This window comes from Eutrema salsugineum, unplaced genomic scaffold, assembly GCF_000478725.1.
Source record: "Eutrema salsugineum unplaced genomic scaffold, Eutsalg1_0 scaffold_7, whole genome shotgun sequence".
NCBI classification, from domain to species: domain Eukaryota; kingdom Viridiplantae; phylum Streptophyta; class Magnoliopsida; order Brassicales; family Brassicaceae; genus Eutrema; species Eutrema salsugineum.
This window is the reverse complement of record NW_006256486.1, coordinates 9,982,547-9,999,189: the sequence shown is the minus strand read 5'-3', so window position 1 is coordinate 9,999,189 and position 16,643 is coordinate 9,982,547. Positions and strand designations below refer to the sequence as shown.

At 35.7% G+C, this 16,643-nt stretch overlaps 3 protein-coding genes across 3 annotated transcripts in view; all 3 read left to right on the top strand.

The window, feature by feature from the left end:
* The first annotated feature begins 1,656 nt into the window (after positions 1–1,656).
* On the top strand, positions 1,657–2,982 carry LOC112083080. Its single transcript, XM_024150805.1, has one exon. The coding sequence runs from the start codon at positions 1,657–1,659 to the stop codon at positions 2,980–2,982; it is 1,326 nt and encodes a 441-aa protein (XP_024006573.1).
* A 30-nt stretch (positions 2,983–3,012) lies between these two features.
* Positions 3,013–4,928, top strand: LOC112083079. The gene is made up of 3 exons (XM_024150804.1): positions 3,013–3,256; positions 4,231–4,463; positions 4,566–4,928. The coding sequence occupies exons 1-3, from the start codon at positions 3,013–3,015 to the stop codon at positions 4,926–4,928; spliced, it is 840 nt and encodes a 279-aa protein (XP_024006572.1).
* A 1,050-nt stretch (positions 4,929–5,978) lies between these two features.
* Positions 5,979–16,643, top strand: part of LOC18010966 (disease resistance protein TAO1) — a 29,337-nt gene continuing 18,672 nt past the window's right edge. Inside the window, 8 exon segments of the mRNA XM_024150803.1 lie at positions 5,979–6,010; positions 6,012–6,653; positions 13,432–13,565; positions 13,600–13,930; positions 13,932–14,139; positions 14,141–14,554; positions 14,658–14,824; positions 14,826–14,872. Coding sequence (XP_024006571.1) covers positions 5,979–6,010; positions 6,012–6,653; positions 13,432–13,565; positions 13,600–13,930; positions 13,932–14,139; positions 14,141–14,554; positions 14,658–14,824; positions 14,826–14,872 — 1,975 coding nt within the window.

The following is a 16,643-nucleotide window of genomic DNA, read 5'->3' as shown; positions in this document are numbered from 1 at the left end:
TCTAGAGACTAAAACTTGATAGAAAAAGTGATAGGTTAAGGTTTATATATATAGGAGAAGATTAGTAGGGCTAGAGTTTATAATTGTTTAACATGATTTTCCAATTTTTTTCTAGCGTGATATTTGTTTTTAACCCAACCGCTTCTGCCCGCAATCGCAAACGCTGGTGGGAAGCAGCTTTTGGATTTTAGCGGTATAAACGATACAAAACAATTTGCAGCGATTTTTATGATTTTTATGAAACGCTACTAACCACTATTGACCGCAAATGCAGCGCTTACCGGTGATAGTGGATGAACCAATCTACACCTTAAACCATCTTTCTATAGACTAAAATATAAACTTTAATTCAACCTGTTTAACTTTTATTCAATTAAATTTATAAAAATTAGAATTAATAATATTGCAAAATCTCAAATAGATTTTTTTTTGAAAATATGTATTGATTATTAATTTAAATATATAATACTGTAATAATTAAAAATTAAATATTAATATCTTATTTAATGAAGGACAAAAGCTTTCCATATTCTTTCAATAGTTTTGAAAGAAAATTATATCCATTTCTTTTTAATTATTCTTTGTTATTTGTAATGACAATCATGTGATAATTACAAAATAAAATCAATTGTTTAAAATAACTTCTTAAATAATAATATAGAGATGGGTGACAAAAAAAAATAATAATAGTATAGAGATGTATTTATAAATTTTTTTGTTTTTAAAACGATTTTATGTAATGATATGTAAGTAGTGGCGTAAGCATAACCCAAATATATATCAGTTTAAAACGATTTTAATAACATTTGTTGACGAAAGTAGTGGCGTAAGCACAATTCAAAGGAAAGATCTCTTCAGGGGTTCCCTTGAAAGCTCCCTTTAAGGGCGCTAAGGTAGTTGTCGCCCCTGCTAGTTTGGCTCTTCAGGGTATCTCTCTCTCGAAAGTTCCTGCTGTTAAACAGGCTCCCCCTTTGGTTCGGTCTTCTAGTCTTCCTCTGCACTCTCCTGTGGTTGATAGTTCTCCTTCGAGTCCTTGCTCTGAGTGGATTCGGGTGGGCAAAAAAGGCAAATCCCTGGTGCCTTCCTCTGCTGTTGTCTTTCACCCAGTTGTGCATCCCCTTGTGCCTCCTTGCGCTGGTCCTCGATCACCAAAGAATACCTCTCTTGCCTCTTGTTCGTCTGTCTCTTCGATGGGCAATCTGGCTGTAGTTGTTCAAAGGTCTGTTCATGTTCCTGGCCCTTCTGTGGAGAAGTGTGGTTCTCCCGAGGCTGGCTCCATTTCTTCCTCCCAGTGTCATCTTGAGGAGGAAGGAATACGTATTTCCCAGGAACGTTTGCGTAGTGTGGACCCCTCGAGGAAAAAATGTAGGCGCCTGTTGAGACAGTTTTTACTTCAGGAATCTCAAGTCTTTTCTCCCTTGGTTCACTCTAATGTTCCGTTGGCAGGTATCACTCAGTCTTTTGCGTCAGGAAGTCAGTCGTCTCCACGACAGGCTTCTTCTGTGGCTGCTTAGTCGTTTTTACGATTGTTGGAATGTAAGGGGCCTTAATGGCCGTAATAAACAGTTAGCTGTTTCTCGGTGGATAACCGCTAATCGACCTTTAGTCGGCGGTTTTTTGGAAACACGGGTACGCGAGCATAATATTAGTTCGGTGATGAGCAGAGTTTTACCAGGTTGGAATTTTGACACTAATTATTCGGATGAGGCGGTTAATGGGAGGATTGTTATAGCTTGGAATCCTGCTCTATCGCTTGTCGTCTACTCTAAATCAGATCAGTTAGTTTTGTGTGGTGTGATGAATCTTGCCACGGGTCAGGCTTTTACTATCGGGTTTGTTTATGCTCGTAATACAGAGGAGGAGCGTCGCCCCCTTTGGAACTCTATTGTGCAGCTGTCGGCTTTGCCTCTTCTCTCTTGCTCTCCCTGGGCGTTAATGGGCGATTTTAACCAGGTGTTATCTTTGGATGAGAGGTATTCCTTGTTCCCTTATTTAGTCTCTCATCAGGGTCTGGACGACCTTCAGGAGTGTCTTTCATCGAGTCGGCTCTTTGATATTGCTAGCCGTGGCTGTCTTTTTACTTGGACGAATCTTCAGCCAACCAATCACATCACTAGGAAGCTGGATCGTGTATTGGGTAATGAGGCTTGGCTGGACAGTTATCCCCAATCTTCTGCTGTCTTCGATGCTCCTGGACCATCGGATCAGTCCCCTTGCTTGGTTAATCTTTCATCTCAGATTGTCTGGCGGAAAACACCTTTCAGATTTTTTACCTTTCTTACCACACATCCTGAGTTCAAATCGCTTCTTGAGGAGGCTTGGTGTGGTTCTTCGTACTCTGGTTCTCCCTTGGTGGTCTTGTATAGGAAGCTGCGAGATGCTAAGCAATGCTGTCAGGATTTGAACAGACTTCATTTCAGTAACATTCAACAGCGGGTTAAGGAGGCTTTTGCTAGACTGGAAAGTGTTCAATTTCGTGTGTTGAATGATCCTTCCCCGGAAGCTTTTGAGGATGAAACTGTTGCTCGTAACTCTTGGAACTTCTGGGCAGCTGCTGAGGAGTCTTTCTTTAGGCAGAAATCTTGCATCCATTGGCTGGATGAAGGCGATCGCAATACAAGATTCTTCCACAAATCTGTTAAGGCCAACCTTCAATGGAATACCATTCATCATCTTCGGGTTGGTAACAATACAAGAATTACGGAGGTCTCGCAAATGAAAGCTCTTGTTGAGGAGTATTATTTTAGTCTTCTGGGTTGTTCTAACCAGACTATCCGTCCGTATTCCGTCAATCATATCAAGAGTATCCATCCGTTTAGGTGTTCTACGGGATTGGCTACTTCTCTTATTACTGTTCCTTTGGCTGAGGGTATTAAGGCAGCGGTTTTCTCTCTTCCAAAGAATAAAGCCCCGGGCCCGGATGGCTTCACGGCTGAGTTCTTTACCTCCTCTTGGGACATTGTGGGTGATGATTTGGTGTGAGCGGTCCAAAGTTTCTTCCAGACTTCTCGGATGCTGAAACAAGTCAACACTACTGCAATTGCTCTGATTCCTAAGCGTGTTGGTGCTGAGCGTCTAGAGGAATTTAGGCCGATCTCTTGCTGCACAACGGTTTACAAAGTCATATCTCGTATCCTGTCTGCCAAGCTTAAGCTTTTTGTGGCTGATGTGATTCAAGGGAATCAGGTTGGTTTTATCAAAAGGCGTCTCCTTTGTGAGAATGTGTTGTTAGCTTCTGAGTTAGTTGCCGATTTCCATAAGCCTGGTTCTACTTCTCGAGGATGTATTCAAGTCGATCTAACAAAAGCTTATGATAGTCTCGAATGGGGTTTGTACTGAATATTCTAAAGGCGGTTGAGCTCCCTGCGGTTTTTATAGGATGGATTAAAGAATGTATTTCCACTCCTACGTTTTCTATCATGTTCAATGGTGAGCTTGTCGGATTTTTTGCTGGGAAGAAGGGTCTTCGTCAGGATGATCCCATTTCATCCACCTTGTTCGACTTTGCCATGGATATCTTGTCTAAAGATCTTGACATTGCAGCCGTTTCTAATCGCTTCACGCCTCATCCTCAGGCTGTCGTCCCATTGGTGACGCATCTGAGCTTCGCTGACGATGTGCTCCTCTTTTTTGATGGCTCTGAACGGTCTCTGTCGGGCATTATGGAGGTTCTGCGAGGATTTTATCTGGCTTCGGGTCTGTCCATTAATTTGGGTAAGTCTTTTTTATTCCTTGACGGGAATAATGTGGATTTGACTGCTCAGTTGGCTGATAGTTATGGAGTTGTTGCTGGTGCTTTACCAGTCCGCTATCTCGGCCTTCCTCTTTTGCCTTCGAAAATGAAAAACTCGGACTATCAACCGTTAGTCGAGAGAGTAGAGAGGCGTATTTCTTCCTGGTTGGTTCGTCATCTGTCTTTTGCTGGCAGGCTTCAGCTCATTAAATCGGTTCTTGCTGGGATTGTCAATTTCTGGACAGCAGTCTTCCCGTTACCGAAGGGCTGTCTGGCTGAAATTGAAAGACTTTGTAATAGCTTCCTTTGGACAGGCGTGCCCAATTCTGCTCGTGGAGCCAAGGTGGCGTGGGAGTCAGTTTGTACTCCGTTTGAAGCGGGTGGGCTTGGACTGAGAAGGCTTGAGGCTTGGAACAAAGTCTTCAGTTTAAAGCTCATTTGACTTCTTTTCACTAAGGGTGGATCGTTATGGGTTTCTTGGGTGCGGCGTATGCTTATTGGTGATAGAGACTTTTGGGCTCTTCATGATGATTCGGGAGGTAGCTGGATATGGAGGAGGCTTCTCAAGCTTCGTTCACTCGCAAGGCCCTTTCTCTGCTGTACCATTGGTTCGGGAAGGATTGCTAGATTCTGGACTGACAACTGGTCAGACCTTGGTCCTCTCATTGAGCTTACTGGTGCGAATGGCCCAAGGATTACTGGTATTCATCGTTTGGCTGTAGTCTCCGATGCGGTTTCTAATGATGGTTGGTTGCTTTCGCGCGGTCACAACCCTATTGCAGTTTTACTTAGAGATGTTCTCCCTCCCCCTAATATTGTTGCTGGCTCGGAGGACTTGTTTCTTTGGAAGCATTCGCCTGATGGTAATCATGGTATTTTTTCCTCTTCTAAAACATGGGCTGCTTTGAATCCTCCAACTCAAGAGGTAACTTGGTGGAAATCTGTTTGGTTTTCACAACGTATTCCGAAGCACTCTTTTATTCACTGGGTGGCAATGCGGGATCGTCTGCCCACTCGTAATCGTCTCCGTAGCTGGGGGATGAATGTTCCTGCCGTTTGTCTTCTTTGCCAGGTGGAGACCGAGAGTCGTGATCATCTCTTCTTCAGTTGTTCGTTTGCTCAGACTATATGGAGTTTTTTCTTTGGTCATCCTATCCTTCAGCCGCCTCAAGGCTTTGACGCCATTGTCTCTTAGGTTCTTAATCCTTCTCCTCTGCGGAAACTTAACATTATTTGTAAGCTGATTCTTCAAGTTTCTCTCTATGACATCTGGAAAGAAAGGAATTCTCGTCTACATCGGGCTGTTTCCAAGCCTACAGCTCAGATTATTCGAGAGATTCAATCTACCTTGCGTACAAGGCTCGCCGGTCTTGATGCTTCGCTGATTTTGTCTTCTGCTCATTCTTCATCAGCGTCCAATCTCTCCTACCTCTCGACCTGGTTCAGGTACATTCACTTTTTGAATCATCCCGCTCCTTAGTGTCCGCGTTTTTCTATCGGTTTCCCTCTCTGGTCTGCTCTGCTCATCACTCGATTTATATATTTTCGAAATTCTTACTTTTATTCGCTATTAGCTGGTAATCGTTGTTGCTCTGTGTTTCCTTTTCCTTGGCGTCATGGTCTTGGTTCTTTTGATGTAGCTCCAAATGATATCCCATTAAAAGGGGTGACAAGGAAATAAAAGTAAGTTAAAAAATATATATATATATATAACTTGCTACGTAACCTAGCTTCTAAAATTTACTTAAATGGTCAGGACGTTAGGTTGTGGGTCGATTTCATCGACACTAAGGTATCAATCCAAAATCGCTTTTGTTTTTTTGTGCCCTTGCTTTCGTACATGCCAAAAGTTCCGAACCAGACAATCTCCAACTTGAGATTCTTCTAAGTGAGATTTATTTTCGGAGCAATTGTCTTTGTGTCGATGCATGTGGAGTCTTGAAGCATCCAAAAGACTTATGCATTGTCTTAATCTAGATGCTTAGTTTATGCCCTCTTGGTTATTTTTGTATGTATATATTCTCTTAAAATTTCGTTACTTTATAATTCTCGTTTTTGTATCCCATTATTTTTCAAAGCAAAACACTAGCTTCTTCTCTTTGCTACTTAGCATTCTCTCTCCGTTAATCAAGTGAAGATTAGAAGTTCAATAGATAAAAAGCCTCTTTGTCATTTCATCGTCCGCATAGCTTTCTAAGAACTACAAAATTCTATGTGATCTTGATCCTCGATCAATTTTATGCTAATGGATTCTTCTTTTTTTCTTCACGGTTTCTGTTGCTGCAATAGGCTTCTTCATGCTTATGGGTATACCATTTTTCATGGTTTATAGAAAATTCAGATATTTTCAAGGAAACAAAGATTTGGATTCGTCTTCTTCATCACCTCCACCTTCTTTATCTTCTTCATCTCCTCCATCTTCTTTATCTTCTTCATCTCACCCATCTTCTTGGTCTCCTCCATCGTCTTTGTCTTGCAAATGCACATATGATGTCTTTTCAAGCTTCCGCGGTGAAGATGTACGCAGAAACTTTCTCAGTCACTTTCAAAAGGAATTTTGGAGAAAGGGAATCACTCCATTCATTGATAATGAGATCAAGAGAGGAGAATCCATTGGTCCTGAACTAATACGGGCAATTAGAAGATCTAAGATTGCAATCGTACTGCTCTCAAGGAACTATGCTTCTTCAAAGTGGTGTCTTGACGAATTGGTGGAAATTATGAATTGCAAGAAGGAGTTGGGTCAAATAGTGTTTGCCATTTTCTATGAAGTTGATCCATCCCATGTAAAAAAGCTTAGCGGAGAATTTGGAGCTGTCTTTGAGAAAACCTGTGCTAGTAAAACAAAGGAAGAGATCGGGAGATGGAGACAAGCTGTTGCGGAAGTGGCCACAATAGCTGGTTACGACTTAAGAAACTGGTTTGTCCTTTTGACTTCTACTTGCTCTTAATCTTTCAACACATCAAGCTATATTATTAAATATATTGTGTTGTGTTATTTCATATGATGAGAATTACAAAGCTATATATAGGAGAGCTACAGAATCATATAATAAATGAGAGAATCATAAAAAGAAATCAGAGAGAATAATTGTATCAAATAATCATAAGGATCTGGATAGTTATCTAATATATACAGAGAGAATTGGGGCTTTCTAGCATCGATCCATCAGTGCCCCTTTATTGATTAATTTTTTTAATAAGTAATTCATTAAACAGCATAAATAGATATAAATTATTTCATTAAATTTTACATGTTAAATGAAAAATAAATTATAAAATTTAGAATAATAATAACTATAAAATTACAACACATAAAAAATATAATAATCTTGACAAAAAAAATATAATAATCAAGAAAGTAAGAGAATGTCAAAAGTATAGAGAAAAATGATAGAAAAGAAAAAAAATATAACAACAAATAAATATACAAATTTAAAGGTACTGATTGTAAAGATGGATTCAATGATATATATGTAATAATAATTATGAAAATTATAAATCGAAAAAGTTCAAAATTATTTTTATGTGAAGATTTAAATGAAGAAATTCAAAACTATGCAAAAGATTATTAAAATAAAAAAATGATAGAAAAGAAAAAAAATATAACAACAAATAAATATACAAATTATTAGAGGTACTGATTGGAAAGATGAATTCAATGACATATATGTAATAATAAATATGAAAATGATAAATTGATAAAGTTCAAAATTATTTTTATGTAAAGATTTAAATGAAGAAACTCGGAAAATATGCAAATAGTTATTAAAATCATAAAAAATGTAAAATGGTTAAAAATAAATTATGAGCCAAAAACTGAAAATAATATGTTAAAAAAACAACTGAAGAATAACAAATAAGAACAATAAAACTAAAGAAAATCTATCAAACAACACTGATATACATATATTTACTATCTAATTTACATTTAACTATGTTAAATTAATAATATTAAAGTATAAATTTAGAATAAATGAAATTTAATTTTATTAAATTATAGTGACTGTCTTCTTATTTTATTTTTCATGTGATTTAATCTTAATCTTTGAACTAATGAAAAAATTCAATCAATAAAATGAAGGAAAAAAACAAGGAATAATTACTTTTATAATGCAAATTCAAACCAAATTTGTCTTCTTAATGTTTTATAAAAAATATTCGTCCCTTTAATATTTATATTAATATTAACCCAAATTTACCCTTAAATGTTCATATAATTAATTATTAATATATGTTTAAAATTTAATTATATTTATTCCAAAAATAAATGTCTGTTATTGTCTCATTTCTTCTCCTAATATCTCAACGAGAGCTTTTTCCATCTATTCTCTCAACATTGTGTAATTTATGTACAAACTTCCTTCAACCGCAACAACGTTCTTCACTGTTTTTTTAATTCATCAGTAACTAAACTAACTCGTTTTTTTCAGTCACAAAAATCCACTTCTTATCTGTCCCTGATTTTTATAAACCAAAAGTGACATAGATATGTAGCATGTTTGAAACAAAAGATAGATAAATTTAGAAAAAAAACTGTTTGATCAATGGAAAAGAAAAAGAAGATAGCGATGACAGCAAAAAAAAAACAAAAAACGTAAAACAAAATAGATAATAAATGTGGAAAAAAAATTAAAAAATTTTCAAAAATATTCAGTCTGGATGTTAACCAATTTTTCTAGATTTTCACAGAATTTGGTAGAATACCTATTCTATAGTAATGTAGAATGAAGATCATATGTAGAATAACTATTCTACAATAATGTAGAATCCGGTCTAATAAGTAGATTTAATATTCTACGAAGCGTCGACACATCAGCGTCCCCTTATTGGTCAATTTTTTTTAACAAGTAATTCATTAAACAACATAAATAGATATAAATTATTTAATCTATATTTTACTATGTTAAATAAAAAATATTAAAGTATAAATTTAGAATAAAAATAACTATAAAACTACATGATACGAGCATGGACGAGGTGCAAACTGAGGGTCGGGCCGGAAACAAGTCCACACCGGAAATCACGACCAAGTGGCCGAGCTAAGCGAGGTGGAGGTTCCGGACAGGAAGACCAACGAAGTGGACGACCCAAGCATGGATTTAGCCGAGCTCACTGGTCCAATTACACGGTCCCGAGCTAAGAAGCTGTCCATGGTCATTTGGAGGTTATGTACCGAGCTGAAGGCCAAGTCCACGGACGCTACACTTAACGACCGAGCCGTAACGCTTTTGACCTACTCGGACGGTGTAGCTCCTTGACACTCTTTTTCCTTGCATCCGGGTTTGTCCCACTGGGTTTACCGGATGGGATTTTAATGAGGTTAAGGGGCCACATCTTCCTTATCCGAGTTTGTTAATTAGCCGTTATGGGAGATCAATGGTCACTCGCGCAAAAGAAGCCGAAAGGATATCCAAAGGAGCCGAGTGGTCATTCAACGCATTCATTGTTTTTCATTTAATTTTTTTTTGTCTTTTGCACTTCTATGCGCCTCTATATAAAGGCCAAACTTCTTTGTAATTGATCATTCACCTTTTTATCAATAAAATCGAGATTTTTTCTTGTTCTTTCTGAGTTTTCCTTTCTTAGGTGGCTAGCCTTGAAAGTTTCTATCTGGTTTATCGGATTCAATCCATAGGATTCGACGCAGCCTTCCTTATATCTTGTTTTCGATTTCGTTCAAAATAGTTTAGGGGCAACAGGATTTTCGAGATCAAGTCTCACGCCTGTTCATCCTTGACCCGCGAGATCAACACTTGGTGTTTTCATCCCTTGATCAGTTCTGTTTCTCGCGAGTTGGGCCTAAGGACCTTCGAGGCAATCCCTCACCCCTTAGCACTTCTCCGATCAAACCGATCTGGCCGAGTTTATCAACCTCTACCAAACGAGCAAGTGCAAATCCTTGGGAGGATCGTATCACTACAACACATAAAAAATATAATATTCAAGAAGATAAGAGAATGTCAAAAGTATAGAGAAAAATTGAAATAAAAAAAAAGTTAGATCAATCAAGTGAAATTCAGAAAGTTTTTTTTTTTTTGGTCCAATGCTCACAATTGATCTATTAACAACTTATGTGTAAGAGTAATTTTAAATTAATTCTGATTGACGTTTGCATTTCTGTGCTGACAACTACTGTTAAGCTTTTCTCATTACCTTTGGACTTGATTGTCAAATATTATATTCAGTTGCCTATGCTTTAATGTTTGTGGATTATAATCAATGTAGCAGTTGAGCTTATAATCTTACGAATCAATACACATATATGAGAAAGTGAATTGGGAGAATAATTATTTTTATTTTATTGAAGATAATTAAGGTACAAAAAAACAGAGATAATATTAGCTAAAATTCGAAGTTTCTCCTTCCACGTTTATTCTTATATGCCTACAATATTCAAAAACATATTATGTAGTTAACTTCAAACATATTGGTTAAACAAATCAATGTATTAATGGGATATTAATAGCTTACCCACGGAGATGTATCTAAGTAGCAGATTTCTGTCTTAACGAAGCCGCATTCTATACATTTCAAACCTATCTCCATATCTAGATGGAGATCGTGTTTTCCGTTCTTGCAACGTTCCTTTGGATCATCAGTCGATTTTTTTTCATCAAGCTGCAGATATTACATATTGATATGAACATCCAATAATACAGAAATCATCAATAAAACGGAATAATTTAAAGTTTAAATTACCTCAGAAGGAACCTCGATGACTTTCGCAGTTGATTTGCTCAGAAAGTCAATCATCTCTTCCCACATATTATTTTGCTCTATCTCTGATTCAGAAATTGGAGGAGGTGATGGTGTTTCTTCCACACCAAATCTCATGTTCAATGGTGGTGGATTAATTTTTAGTAATCCGTTTTCATCATAACGTTTTTCTTGGTGATTCTCCATTTTTGTCTAATCTCTTATCAGGCGTTTAGGGTTGCAGAGTAAATTTAATAAGTATTTTTATAATAGAAGCTACCTCATATTTTATATAGGATAGGGTAGTTATAAAATATTCAATGTCACCTCATTTCTATGTTTTCTTGGGAATATTGTTTCAACCAACCTGTTTGACTTTTTCACTTTCGCTTTTGATAAATAGACATAATATTTACACAAGTCTTCTTCGTCTAATTCACATAACTTGTCTCATACAAAAATGTTTAAAATTTTAGATTTTCCTCTTTACAGTTTGATTTAAACCGCAATTTATGGTAACATAATATTGTGCTCCGATAATTTCGAACTAATATTCTTATGAAGCAATTATTTATAAATTGAATTATCTAACCATATATTCTGGATTTTTAAAAATATAATATGAAGGATATTGATATATTGTTGTTACTTTCTATAACGAGATGCATATTGCAATCTTTAACTTATTTGTATATTCGTGTATACCCTATTTAATCCATCTATATATTCACATCATACTTTTGTGAACTGCAACTTCATTTGTTACCAATGAAAAAAAATTCTCAATATTCTTTATTTCTACTGCTATGAACAGGATAGGTAATCCTTCTGCGTCCAACTTTATTCTATGAAGAATCCTTGGTATAGAACTATAGAGACTTAACATTTATAACTTCTTATCATACATTATTTGTTTCCTTTTAACTGTTTTAACAAGTTCTTATGATTGTTTAGAAATTATTCAATTTCATATACCAAGAACAAATTCTCTCAAGCGAAACAAGGTGGACAAACTAATAAAAAATACAAAATTTATTGCTTGGATGGAGTGTAACAAGATATACCCAACTGCCAAATTCATGCTCTACACTGAATTATCTCATCAATTTGTCTGGAATGCCACATTGCATGAGTGGAGGCCACGGGTGAAGGGTTCAGGAAATCTAACTATTCTTCAACAGTATTCAATTTATGATGGGAAAAATTTTTATTTGGGTTGTCTGTTGAATATCATTAGAGGTCGCAGTTATGAAGATATCCGAACAGTTAATGGTGTTGTATACGACACCTTCAGAGAAGCTTGCTATGCCATAGGCTTATTCCCGGTCTATTAGATTTATGTCTTTCTTAATATTAGTTTTAAAATTGCATGCTGAATCTTTATTTCAATAAGTTACTTTCATTTTTTGTTTTTCTTCGTCTTAAATTTTTAAATTACTTTTTATGTTGAATATCTGAAATAGTAAGGTAAATCATCTACTAAATACTACATTTTCCATCGTTACATATTACATAATTAATACAACAGTCAACCAATTAACATTTCATTAAATATACCGTAACTTATAATTTATAATTTAGTTAATAAACTGTTATAATTGTAAGTTTAATGTATTGTTGATGCGGATTAATCGTAACTTAGTTGTTAATAAGATAAAATATATCTCAAATTTTGGAAATCTCTAATAAAATTGATCAACTTTTTAAATTTCAAATTTAAATGAAATACATAATCTAGAAAAATGCGATTTGTTGTTATTTTAGATAATTGCTGCGATGAGATATAATAAATCTAACATTCCTGATAATTTAGAAAATTGTAATATTTTCAAATTAAAAAATACCAATTAAAAGGTTTTTTATGTCTTACACAATATTGGATCTCATTCGATGTAAAGAACAATTTCCTACATAAGCAAGGACAGTTTTTCCTAAAAATTCCAGTGAATAATAAAAAATCAATAATAGCAAAAACTTATGGAAAACAGTATACATTTCTCATTATCTACTGATCAAAATTACTTGTATTTCTACTCTATCCAGATTTTGGTATAAGTTACTAACAGTATACTTCCTGTCGAAAGTAAGCATTCAAAGTAATATAATTATAATAACTCTGTGGCGACACAATGAATATAACAACTTTTTCTGATGTGATTCTCGACAGATGCACAAGAAATATTATGTAGGAAAAAGTGTATTTTTCTTTCAAGTAAACATATTTTTTGTACGTCTGTCTGAGGATCACATCAAAAGAATAATTGTAGTATTGGTTGTGTTTGAGTGACTAATTGTTTACTTGGTTAGTTGATCAAAATTCTCTTATGGGGTGTATATATAGAATTCTTAGAGAGTGGCTCCTCAATTTTCTTCGCTCTGTTTCATATTCCCCAAAAGTCGTTTATAATTACAACATATTAAATAACATTTGACTGATTTATCACCATTTCCAAATGAATCTACATTTCGAAATAAATGAATACATCTTCGCATATAATTTATAAAATATGTTCATATATGTCACATTTCGATGAATAACTTACGATTTACGAACATAAAATTAATGTATATATTCATAATTACATTTATTTTCATCTACACTTTCTTCATTATATATACCTAATTATAATTATTTAATCAGTTATACATCACTTATTAGTTTATATTTACATCAAAAAAGTATAGCCAATTGTAAGACACAATCCAATTCTTGAACTAATAACATACCATTCGGCCCAAATATGGTAATACCGTACCCACACACACTGTCAATTATCAATTTTATAAAATTCGACTCAATAAATTTAACAATATACCCAATACAATTAAAATTTATAAAAACATTCAAGCCCACACATCCAGTATCCTAATATAAATTAAAACAAAATCCAACGCATGCTCGCCGATTCTCTCCTATTTATCTTTAATAGCTATGTATATGTGAATTTTTATGACTTTTTAACGGATGTATTGATCTTTTTTTTTTTTTTCTTTTGAAGGGATAATGACGCAGTCATGATTGAAAATATTGTCACCGAAATTTTTAAAAGGTTGATGAATTCCACGCCATCAAGTGATTTCGAAGGTTTAATTGGGATGGGAGCTCATATCGAAAAGATGAAAGAGTTGCTTTGCCTAGGCTTAGATGAAAGAGTTGCTTTGCCTAGGCTTAGATGAAAGGAGGACCATTGGGATTTTGGGTCCTTCTGGAATTGGTAAGACTACCATTGCTAGAATTCTACATAATCAAATCTCCTATGGTTTTGAACTGAGTATATTCATGAAATTCAAACCAAGTTATGCAAGACCAACTTCTTCTGATGACCACGATGTGAAGTTGCTGTTAGAGCAACAGTTTTTATCTCAATTACTCAACCAAGAGGATTTCAAGATTCCTCATTTAGGAGCAGCACAAAATTTCTTGAAGAACAAAAAAGTGCTTCTTGTTCTTGATGGGGTCGATCAATTAGTACAATTACGTGCCATTCCTAAAGCTCGGTCCTGGAACTCGAACTATTATCACAACACAAAATAAAAAGCTATTGAAGGCATCTGAGATCAAACATATCTACAAAGTCAATTTTCCACCATTTGATGAGGCTTTTCGAATCTTGTGCATGAATGCGTTTGGTCAGAATCTCCCCTATGATGGTTTCAAGGATCTTGCCACAGAAGTTACAATACTTGCTGGTAAGCTCCCTTTGGCAATTAAGAGTTATGGGTTCTCATTTCCAGGGAATGTCCAAGCAAGAGTGGAAAAGAGAACTACCAAGGTTAAGGATTCGCCTTGATGGAGAAATTAGGAGCATTTTAAAGTTCAGTTATGATGCCTTAGACGAAGAAGACAAAGACTTATTTCTCCATATAGCCTGTTTTTTCAACGACGAAGGCATTAATCATCTCTTTGAAGATACTCTTCGACACAAATTCTCAGATGTGTGGCAAGGAATTAGGGTCTTAGTTCAGAGATCTCTCATATCCAACCATAAACATTTCCCAATGCATAATCTACTAATCCAACTTGGTAGAGAAATCGTTCGTAACCAATCCATTTATGAGCCTGGGAAACGTCAGTTTTTAGTTGATGCTAAGGATATTTGTGAAGTACTCACTGATAATACAGTAAGTTTGTCATTTATCCTTCATTTCCCCTTATTCCTAGACATTTTTTTATATTTCAAATGATAGCTAGCATTCTTTACTCATATATTGTGTTCTTTTTCAGGGCAGTAGGAGCGTTATAGGCATAAAATTTGACTTTTCTACTATCAAGAACGACCAGAATATAAGTGAGAGAGCATTTGAAGAAATGCCTAGTCTTCAGTTTTTAAGCTTCCACTGTGGTTACGGTAATGATCGCAAAATATTGCACTTACCACAAGGTCTAAACTATCCCTCCAAAGCTTAGAATCTTACGTAGGGATAATTATCCAATGACATGTTTGCCTTCTAAGTTAATCCGGAGTTCCTGGTGACAATAAAATTGTATTATAGCAAGCTTAAAAATTGTGGGAAGGAATTCAAGTAAGCACTCTAAATTTTTTTCCAAGTTTCAATTTTACTAATATTTATACGGAATTCTTTTTGTACAAATCTTTAGCTTCAAAAGAAAAGAGATAGGGATATATTAGCCTTTAAATGCCTGATCACTACTAAACTCGTTGTTGGATGTTGTCTTTATGTGTTTGAACAGCCGCTCAGATATCTTAAGTTGATGACTTTACACTATTCTGCTGGCCTAAAGAGGATTCCCGATCTCTCAACTGCTACTAATCTCTATGATTTAAATCTCAACGGATGTTCAAGTCTACTAGAACTCCCATCTATTGGGAATGGCACTAATCCCCATTACTTAGGTCTCAGTGGATGTTCAAGTCTTGTCAAGCTCCCTTCTTCTATTGGGAATGCCACTAATCTCCAACAACTGAGTGTTGATGGATGTTCAAGTTTGGTGGAACTTCCTTCCTCTATTGGGAATATCATTAGTCTCCAACAGTTGTTTCTAAATGGATGCAAAGGTATGGTAGAGCTCCCCAACTCTATCGGAAATCTCACTAATATGTATAATTTGAATCTGTTCGGATGTTCTAGTCTGGTGGGGCTCCCCTCCTCAATTGGAGATGCTACTAATCTCAGTTAGCTGGATCTCAGTGGATGTTCAAGTCTGATAGAGCTCCCTTCTTCTATTTGGAATGCCAATAATCTCCAAAATTTGAGTTTTAGAGAATGTTCAAGTTTTTTGGAGCTCCCTGTTGGACCCAAATTATTACAAAGCCCAAAGGCTTTAAAATTTGGTCAAGTGTGAATAAAAATAAAGGCAACTTAAAATATGAGGAACATCATTTTGTCCCACATTGGAGGATTGAAATTTTTTTGTGTCATATAAATATAGACACACACATGACATAGTTCAAAGTGTGTGAAGGAGAACCAAGGATCCCTCGCGCGCCGCCGCCGCCGCCGAGCCGAGCCGGGCTTGGGTCTTGGGTCTTGGGTCTTGGGTCTTGGGTCTTGGGTCCAAATTGCTAAAGTTTTCGGTTCAAATTCTTAACAGAATCACGACATTAAACTGCAGTCAAATGTCTATCCCGAAAATCACGCCAAGATTAACGCCCAAATCGCGTCATTAATGCACAATTAATCACGTCATTAACACGCTGATTAAGTGCAACGCTCCTCTCTCCTTCGCTATATATATCGACTTCTCCTCTTCCATTTGGGACTCACTTGTCTCAAAAATTTTACAGACAAAAAAAAATCGATCACACTTTCCTCAATCTCTCGCATCTCTTTTCTTCTTTCAAGAGTAAGTGTCCGAGAGTATATTGACGAATATAAGTTCATCACATTCTATAATCGGTTACTGCGATTATACGAATATTAGTGGTTGTATCATGGGATTCATTATCTCATCCAACCGCCACACTGCGGGAGATATTTTGAATTAAAGAAAGAGATCATCTCGCCTCCACTTCTCGTTTTTCCTTAATCCGCTTTTAAAAAACGTTTTTCTGTATCTCAAATCGTTTTCTTATATTGCAATATTTGTCTCCTCTAAATTTACTTCCTACAGTCTTAATTCAAAATAATCCGATCCTGCTTATCGCTTGAATCGGATCCTATATTGCTTTACAAATGATTTTCAAAAAACGTTTTAAGGAAAAAACGATTTGTTTTTACAAACAAAAAAAAACCGTTTCCGCGAAGGCCT